This window comes from Daucus carota, chromosome 4 (assembly GCF_001625215.2).
Source record: "Daucus carota subsp. sativus chromosome 4, DH1 v3.0, whole genome shotgun sequence".
NCBI classification, from domain to species: Eukaryota; Viridiplantae; Streptophyta; class Magnoliopsida; order Apiales; family Apiaceae; genus Daucus; species Daucus carota.
Window position 1 is genome coordinate 13,888,008 of NC_030384.2, and position 10,008 is coordinate 13,898,015.

Below are 10,008 nucleotides of genomic sequence, written 5' to 3' on the forward strand. Positions count from 1 at the left end.
CAAAAACAACTCTTAGTATATTAAAAACATCATAATCACAAACAAAAAGAGGATAAAGAGAAGAGAGACTGTGAGAGAGAAAAGAAAAGAGAGCCGGACAAAGAAGAGAGACAGCGAGAGAGATTATTGGAGAGAGAGAGAGAAGAGAATAGATCTAGATGGCCAGAGAGAGAAGAGAAGAGAGAAGAAAAACGGAAGATACAGAAGGAGAAAGATACAAAGAAAGATGCGGAAGGGGGAACCGAAAATTTGGATTAATGGCAAAGGGGGGAAACGAAAAACTATGTGGGGGAAGTGAAATGGTTTATCTGGAAAGTTGAAATACAATATTGTATTATAAATAATAAAAATATTATATTTTAATATATTGTGTAGTTGAATTTTGAAAATAAATGAAATTGTTAAGTATTTATTTATAGTCGATTATCAAAATATCATAAAAAATAAAATTTTAAATATATAATAATTTAGTGATATAAAAAATAAATATTTTATATTTATCTTATAAGAACTTTTAATAAAAATATAGTAGGATTATTGTGTCTAGTAAACAAAATAATTGATCCTAGTAATTTATTATGTATAAATTTAACAAAATTAGAAAAATAATCTTGTATTTTTTTAACAATAATCCTATAATTTTTTTAACAATAAAAAGGTAATTGTTAAATATTATTTTTTGAAGAGTTAAAAATTCTTATTTTTATATTTTTTATCTGAAAAATTATATTTATATTATGCATATATGCAAATATGTATTGTTCACTTGTAACACCAAGACAATTTGGTACTTCGGACGTAAGTATTAGTATGTGTTTTTATGTTTAAAATTTAGAAAGTACTGGATAGAATCTTTGTTATGTATAAGATTAGCTTTGTATTAATTTATAAATATTTTTTTCGATGATCTAACCGTACGGATGTCAAGAACTAACAATTTTAGTCATGTATAAAAAAAGTCATAATATTTTAAGTTTATTTTGTATGTTTTTTTAACAATACTAGTCAAATGTAACAATACAAAAAAAGTATTTTTTGTCCTGTAGTGTCTAATAGACAACGGTTTTTATATGCACATATGTTGTATGATTAAAAATGACACAACGGTTACGGAAGTTATATCGTTGTAAGAGAATCGATTGTCTAAATTAGGTTCAAACAACGCTTCACGAAAAATCCGTTGTACAAAAGTAGTGTAGACAACGGTTTATGGGAAAGAAACCGTTGTATAATAAATTTTCATTTTTATGAGTTAAAAATTCGCATTTCCTCAATCAATTCTTGTTTTTGTACTCTTTGTATTAAAAATATATTTATATTATGCATATATATATATGCAAATATGTATTGTTCATTTGTAATAACAAGACAATTTTATACTTCGGACGTAAGTATTAGTATGTGTTTTATGTTTACAATTTAGAAAGTACTGGATAGAATCTGTGCTATGAATACAATTAGCTCTGTATTAATTTATAAATATTTATTTTTGATGATCTAACCGTACGGATGTCGAGAACTAACAATATTAATCATGTATAAAAAAAATAAAAAAAAATTATTGTTTATTTTTGTATGTTTTTTAACAATAGTAGTCAAACGTAAATCTTGTCTTATTGTAAAAAGGTGTTTTTTGTCCTCTAGTGTCTAATAGACAACGGTTTTTATACGCACCTATGTTGTTTCATTGAAAATGACACAACTGTTACGGAAGTTATACCGTTGTAAGATAATCCATTACTTAAAATAGGCTCAAACAACGCTTCAGGGAAAATCCGTTGTATAAAAGTAGTGGAGACAACGGTTTATGAGAAGGAAACCGTTGTATAATAAATTTTCTTTTTTTATGAGTTAAAAATTCGCATTTCTTCGATCAATTCTTATTTTTGTACTCTTTGTTTGAAAAAATATATATCTATTATGCATATATGCAAATATGTATTGTTCATTTGTAATACCAAGACAATTTTGTACTTCGGACGGAAATATTAGTATGTGTTTTATGTTTACATTTAGAAAGTACTAGATCAAATCTTTGTTATGTATACGATTAGATCTATATTAATTTATAAATATTTATTTTGATAATCTAACCGTACGGATGTCGAGAACTTACAATTTAGTCATGTATAAAAAAAATCAAAATTTTTTATTTTTATTTTGTATGTTTTTTTAACATTACTAGTTAATCGCAAAATTTGTCTTATTGTAAAAATGTGTTTTTTGTCATGTAGTGTCTAATAGACAACGGTTTTTATACGCATCTATGTTCTATCATTGAAAATGACACACCTGTTACGGAAGTTATACCCTTGTTGGAGTATCCATTGTTTAAATTAAGCTCAAATAACGTTTAGGGAAAATACGTTGTATAAAAGTAGTATAGACAATGATTTATGGGAAGAAAACCGTTGTATAATGAACTTTCATTTTTATGAGTTAAAAATTCGCATTTCCTTGATCAATACTTGATCTAATGCAAGAAAAGCCTACGACTACTAAGAAACTGAATATTTTTTTATAACTTTGGTTAGGACTTTTGAATGTTTGCACTCATTTATGCACATTTATTTTCTTAAAAGTCATTCAGTCAGACAATGTTTTACTAGTTAAAGGCTTGTCTATAAGGTCATGATACGATGCTAACAAAAACACTTGTATGTTAGATTTTCCAGTCACACAACACTTTATGGAACCCTCGTTTGAACTGCTTGTAAACAACACAACAAATAAAACACTTGTCTAATTACAACAACGGTTTCTTGAAATATTGTCTGAAGTTTCTTCGCACATCGGCTCTAAAAACAGTTGTCTAACATGCATCATTACACAATACCACAGTTAAGATACCGTTGTCTGATTAAATTTACTAGACAACAGTTTTTTAACCGTTGTAGGTCGTAGGTGTTAGACAATAGTTTTTCGAGAACGAAAATAAAGTGTTGTGTCTTTATTTCGGCCAACACTTTTTCCAGCGTCCGTTGTCTGACTAGTGTTGTCTGATGCCAGTTTTGTTGTAGTGTTTACAGCGTGATTCATTATCTAAGTAGTTCCAATAAATGTGTAAATTCCCCTTGCAGTTACGAACTGTACAAGGACAAACAATGATACAGGTACCCATGTTGGTGTCAAGAATTTGTATACATCCATCGTAAAGGCTACATATAAAGGATTTGTAGAGATTATATTAGTGAACAATGACAAAGTAGCTTAGAGCTTTCACTTGGAAGGCTATTCATTTTTTGTTATTCTACAAATCCTTTATATGTGGCGCGGGCATTATTCTTATTTATATTATTATTTCTTATCTACTTAGAATTTCATAGATTGGAGCTACTATATTTTTGTTAAGCTTCCTATTTCTTAACTACTTAGAATTATATCTTTTTTATGCACTTTTGGAGTTTTGGTCAATTCAGTAACTGAAATTTATCCTCATTTATTCTAACAGTCCTCATTTATTCGGGTGCAACATACCACTTTTGATGCATAAGATCAGTGTGCGACAATAGCATATCTTAGCAGTAGGATGATTGTATGCTCATGATTGTTAGGTTGTAATATTAGAGTATGCAACTAGAATGCTAATAGAACCTGTAAATAAGATAAAAAAAAACATTCTTATTCAGGTTTTCCCCCTTTGTTATTTCTAAACCAGGTTTGTTTGAGAGTATACTAAAGATTTTCTTTAATGCACCTTAATACTTACTTCCGTTCAGGTGGTTCTCCAAGCTGTTGTGCACCTTAATACTTACTTCCGAAAAGGTGGTTCTCCAAGCTCCCTTTTTGCATAAATTCAAATATAAAAAGTAGCTCTTTGTCCTCCCAGTAGTATCCCACCAGTTTCACAAGTAATGTTCATTTTTGATGCTAAATCTCTCCAAATTATGGTTGTTTATGTGTTTGATTGTGATATTTTTACCCTATTTTGTCAATATTTTTGTATCGCCAATTTTAGCAGCAAACATTAACCAGCAATTCATTACCAAGTAAAAAGGTGTGTAGTGTGTATTGTGTCTGTTTCTTCTTTGTCAATGTTTTATTCTTTAGTAATATTGAATGTACAATCTGGCTAAATCACAAATAGGTCGTAAAATTAGACAGTCATATGTTCTGGGATTTGGGATTTGAGTTAGCAATTGACGGTGCATGTAAAGTGTTTAATGATATTACTGTGTTGCTTTCGTTATATTTTTGTTGCATACTTGAACCGATAATAAGAAATGATATTACTGTGTTAATTTTGTTGTATTTGATCAAGATTATATATTTTCTGTATACAGCATACATTGCAGTTACAGCTACAGTGCTGCACAATATGTACCGAAGGGTGAAAAGAGTCTCGAGGGTTGTAAATTCTGCAGTGGGGAGTTTCTCTAACAGTTCTTCATGTTCTTTAACTCTTACCAAGGGACGTCTCACTTGCTTTTTCCGGCCTGTGGATCTTCAGAAAAGCAATGATGTTGGAGGTGATTTCATGAAGTGGGGTTCACTAAGTTATATATGGAGATCGAGTTTTGCTTCTGGGTATGAACCACTGATACAAAAACCTTTGGGAGAAATCATTGACATTAGAAAGGCAGTGCTTCAGTCACCTGAGGATCTTGCAGACTTTTGGGATGATGTAATTTCTCTTCTTTATTTACAACAGTAATTGTTATACTTGAACCATCAAGCTTTTGCATTCAACTACATATTTCTTGACCAATAACATGTACATTTTTCCAGTTTCTTAATAAGTGGACACTAGCTTCAAAAGCAAGATTTTTTCAATTTTTATTACAGGATATAATTACTCATTATGTTCTGTGTTTTATATCAAATGGTATTGCCGGCAGATGGATTGTTTTGTTTGACCAGGGTGTGTTTTACCGCTGTTATTTCAATTAAGAGATAAAGGTGCTCATTCGTCTCAATGTAGTTTTTGGTATTTATCAATCCCAGAATTTTTATATATGTACAAGCGTAAATTATTTTTTTCTTTTTCAATTACAAGCTAGCTAGGTTCCCGTTTACCACTTGGTAGTCGGAATGATCCAACCACTCATCCAAGCCATGGAGTCCATACATCAACTGAAGCACCAGGTATTGTTCTCTTGAGATGCTCAAGAAATCTAGATTGGGACCTCTTTAGAAAAACACTAGGTACTCACCATAATATAGGCATTGTTTTCTAATGCATTTCGACTCAAGAAATATCTTCCTGTTATGTCTACCCGGAAACAAATAATTCTGTTATTCATTGTAGTTCATTTGGTACTACTAATTTAGATCTTAATTTAACTATTAACTTTTAAACTACACAAGTTAGTGACAATGGTGCCTTACTGGCTTGGTACTCATGCAATCTGTGAAACTACACATCTAACTATCTAAGCAATCTGATTAATAGGAAGTCATAATGGGAAAATACTCTAAGCAATTAGTACTCGGTGTCTTTGTGCTTTTAAACAGATTCGGTTTCAATCTTTATTAGGTTTCAACTTTTAGCTGGGGATTGCATCTGAGATTCTGAAATTCAGTGACCTTCAAGCATTTATAAGAATCTACTAAATTTGGAGACTGACATTTGTGCCTTAGATTATAGCACAGCTCATTTTCATTTTCATCAGGCATCTTCATTTTTTGCTCTGAATATTAAAATTTTAGAGCAACCTGGTGGCATTTCTTCAAGATTAGAAGGGAGAAGAGGTCTGGAAAGTTCTACATTTAGCATGGGGGTGGACACAATTTCCTGCCTGGAACCTGGATCCACCTTCATTTCCGTTACGTTCCTCATTCTAACCCTGTTTTAAGACATTTATATTTTTACTGCTTTGTTGATTGTTTTCTTGCACATACTATTTCAGCTTATTGTATTTCATATTATGTATCATTGACCTATTTTGAGCCATGTGAAAATGTTATTTTTTCAGGTATTCACTATCAAAGTCATATGTCATTGGTCCTTCAATGTAAATAAATTCCACTAACAATCTTTCTTCGTTATCTCCTGTAACAAAATTGTTATTTCATTCATGCCCAATAAATGATTGATATCAAGTTTGAATATAATGGCTGAATATATCTGGTTTTTAATATTTTTGACACTACAATAGGTAGGATCAATGTCCTGCACTAACAATCTTTTGGCAGACGCAACCAGGCATTAATGAAATCAATATCGTTTATTTGTTAAGTTGTCATACACCTAACATAAATAATTAATATTGCAAGTCATCGATTATAATGCATGATTGATTTTGTCTTCTTAATTGATTTTAGGGAACTTTGGATACAAACAGAGCTCTTGGCAATTTAAGCACAACCTAATCTGATTTTCTGTTGAACTTATTTGCAGAACTCTATACAAGGTTTTAGGTTATAGTTGTAATTTATTTTATTTAATTCTTTTTATTTGCATATTAATAATTTCACGCCTCGCCTTGCCTGTGTTGAGTATACAAGCAAGCAAGATTTTGAGATGTTCAGATAACACTACTATATTCACGGCAACCCTCTCTGATATGTCCTCGAAACCGTTGGTTGGTAACATAGTCCAACTCTAGGAATCTGCATGATTTTCATGGTACTGACATTTATAAATTTCTGAAAATTATCTACAGCAATATATTTGAACCTAATCAAGTTTTACATGAATATGAATTGCTACAATTTCTGTTAAATAACTGTATTGTGCTACAGCTGTTTGTTATTTAAGGAGACTTTATTTACCTTTGAAAAGGCTCTCAAGAGTCTCTTATTGCAGCTACTGCAGCTTTGGCTAAAGTTAAAGCAGTTCCTTTTACAACCCCATGGCACTACTCCATGTAGCCTTCTGTTGTTGTCACTCCCAGGACTCAGTCATTGCCATTAAAAAGTGAGCATGCAACCAGGTAGATCAAGAAACCTTGCAGTCAGTCGCAGACTCAGCTTATAAAGTGGTTCCATATGCATTGGTTACTGATAACTCTATTTTCCGTTCCGGTCCTTCCTCCGCCGTGCATGGTTTCGTCGTGGTGTGGCTGCTGGCGGGATTCTGCAAAGCAACACCGGAGGGGGGTTGTGGCCCCGCGGCGCCTCTGGCGTGAGAGTAAGTTGATGGCTTTGGAAGGGGAATATGGAAAGTAGAAGATATCAGAAAATGTAGAGGGTGAGTGTGTGAGCTTTTCTCCAGCTGCCCGAACCAAACCCATTTCTGTGTGTATGTATTTTGTAACCCTTAAACCTTTGTTCCTTTCCCTATTTATAGGTGAAGGACTAGGGTTTAAGGGTTGGTACCTTTGATCCTGACCGTTCATCTGGGAACGACTGTAGGTCCTGATCGCTTGACGCGTGTCCTGACTGCTGTGGTGGTCCAAGAAGGAAATCTTCCATTTACCAGCGCCTTACACGTGTCCCGGTCGTTGAGGCTGAGGATGACTCCAAGAATGTACTGATTCGTACGTTTGGCTGCATCCATTCCTCCGACCGTTACCAGCTGTTGTAGCAGACATGTGGGGTCATGTTTGTTATGTGTCTGGGATGTCTCAGAAGGGACTTTGTTTGCTTCTTGGATTGGGGTAGCAGGATTAGGCGACCTTGTCCGGATTGTCGTAGCGGGACTGGTCTTGTATCCGAGTTGATGTGAAGGAAATGATCTCAAAGTTGGTTTTGTAGCGGGATCAGTGTAATTTTGGCTGGAATGGATAACTCCATTTTCCGTTCCGGTCCTTCCTCCGCCGTGCATGGTTTCGTCGTGGTGTGGCTGCTGGTGGGATTCTGCAAAACAACACCGGAGGGGGGTTGTGGCCCCGCGGCGCCTCCGGCGTGAGAGTAAGTTGGTGGCTTTGGAAGGGGAATATGGAAAGTAGAAGATATCATAAAATGTAGAGGGTGAGTGTTTGAGCTTTTGAGTGTATGTATTTCGTAACCCTTAAACCTTTGTTCCTTTCCCTATTTATGGGTGAAGGACTAGGGTTTAAGGGTTGGTACCTTTGATCCTGACCGTTCATCTGGGAACGACTGTAGGTCCTGATCGCTTGACGCGTGTCCTGACTGCTGTGGTGGTCCAAGAAGGACATCTTCTGTTTACCAGCGCCTTACACGTGTCCCGGGCGTTGAGGCTGAGGATGACTCTAAGAATGTACTGATTCGTACATTTGGATGCATCCATTCCTCCGACCATTACCAGCTGTTGTAACAGACATGTGGGGTCATGTTTGTTATGTGTCTGGGACATCTCAGAAGGGACTTTGTTTGCTTCTTGGATTGGGGTAGCGGGACCGGGTGACCTTGTGCGGATTGTCGTAGCGGGATCACACTTGTATCCGAGTTGATGTGAGGGGAATGATCCCAAAGGTGGTTTTGTAGCTGGATCAGTGTAATTTTGGCTGGAATGGATTATATCCTATCATTTGCCCCCCACTTCCTTCATGTTAGCAAACCCTGACCAAGAAAAACCCTAAATTTGTCTGTTGCACATCAAAAAGCTTGTCCCATAGCCATTATACTTTTGTCTCCTAACTACTTCTAGCACAAACCCAAAATAGTAAAGTTGACTCTTAACCCTTGTCACCAGACACGTGCACTCCTACCAAAAAAGCAACCATATACCCTGTGCTATAATCATGGTAAAAAAGAATCAAACCCAGTCGACCAGGTCCGACATAGTCCCTCCGGGGGACCAGGACAATCCAAACCCGGATCTCGCCTCAGAACCCCTCTTCACCCGGACGAGAACCAAACAATCAATCCTGATGATGCCCGGGTCATGATCGAAATGAACCAATATAAGTACATTGATGTCCCGGTCGCTCCCAACCAGACCATTCACTTAACTAGCAAAGAGTTTGTAGATGCTATGCAACTGTACCAAGAGCACCAGGGCGGGATCCGTAGAGAAATTGAAATCATTAACGAGTCCGAAGATTCCGGGAACAGCCATCAATCCCGGGGCTCAGTCTTTGACCGAGTCGGAGAAAGAACCAAGAAAAAGAAACAAAAAGAAAGCGATGCAACCAAGCAGAGGATCCTAGCCGAAAAAAGAGTGCAAATCCGGAAAGAAGAAGAAGAAAAGCTAGAACAAAAAATTGCTCTACGACTCCAACTAGAAGAGGAAAAGCTGACAAAAGGGTCCCGGTCCAAACAATACCGAACGGAGATGACCCCTGAGCCCATATCACATGATGAAAATGAGGGACCCGGACAGACTAACCTAAGAGACATGATAAACGAGCTCAACCGAAAGATGGGGAATGACTCCGGATTGGAAATAGGGGGAACCCTGACCCCCTTCAGTCATTCCCTCGAGTCCATTCCTCGGCAAAAAAATATGAAGCATTATAATTTCGAGTCCTTCGACGGACTAGGAGACCCGGAAGAGCATTTGCACTATTTTGAACAGATAGCCCAGATCTATTACTACAATGACCTGACCAAGTGCCGCTTCTTCGCATCCACATTCAAGGGAGGGGCTCAAAGATGGTTCAGCAGGATTCCCTCCCGGAGCATCGGGTCCTGGAAACACTTCAGGGAAGCCTTCCTCAGAAGGTTCCGGGCCAACAGGAAGCATGAACTCCACATGTGTCACTTAGAAACAGTTCGTCAGTATGACAACGAGGCACTCGCGGACTACATGAGGCGTTTCCAGGAGGCAATCAACAAAATTTCTAACCTGGACGAGCGCGAAGCTCTAAGCATCTTCAGAAGGAACCTGGACCAAGAACACAACGAAAGATATGTTGTTGAATTAATCAACAAGGAACCCTAGAGCCTGGCAGCTGCTTATGCCATGGCTGCAAATTTTATTAAGGAAACCGATGTCCTTCAAGCTATGAGGATGACCCGGCAGGGTAGCTCAAAAGAAGAGAGACCAAGGAAAGAATATCACCAAGATAAAAAAATTCAAACCCGAATGGACTCCCCTCAATCGGCCCCGGGCCGAAATTCTGAAAGAGATCCGAAATTCTAAATAGCTATGTCAATAAGAAGCAATCACGTTTTTTGATCCTTGACATGTATGGAAATCCATTCTATAGCAATGAAGTC

The 10,008-nt window shown here is 36.2% G+C and overlaps 1 protein-coding gene across 1 annotated transcript; it reads left to right on the top strand.

The window, feature by feature from the left end:
* Positions 1-8,740: 8,740 nt before the first annotated feature.
* On the top strand, positions 8,741-9,730 carry LOC135152201 (uncharacterized). Its single transcript, XM_064092038.1, has one exon. The coding sequence runs from the start codon at positions 8,741-8,743 to the stop codon at positions 9,728-9,730; it is 990 nt and encodes a 329-aa protein (XP_063948108.1).
* Positions 9,731-10,008: the final 278 nt, after the last annotated feature.

Coding starts and splice junctions, on each gene's coding strand:
- LOC135152201 (XM_064092038.1), top strand. CDS start 8,741: ATGAACCAATATAAGTACATTGATGTCCCGGTCGCTCCCAACCAGACC.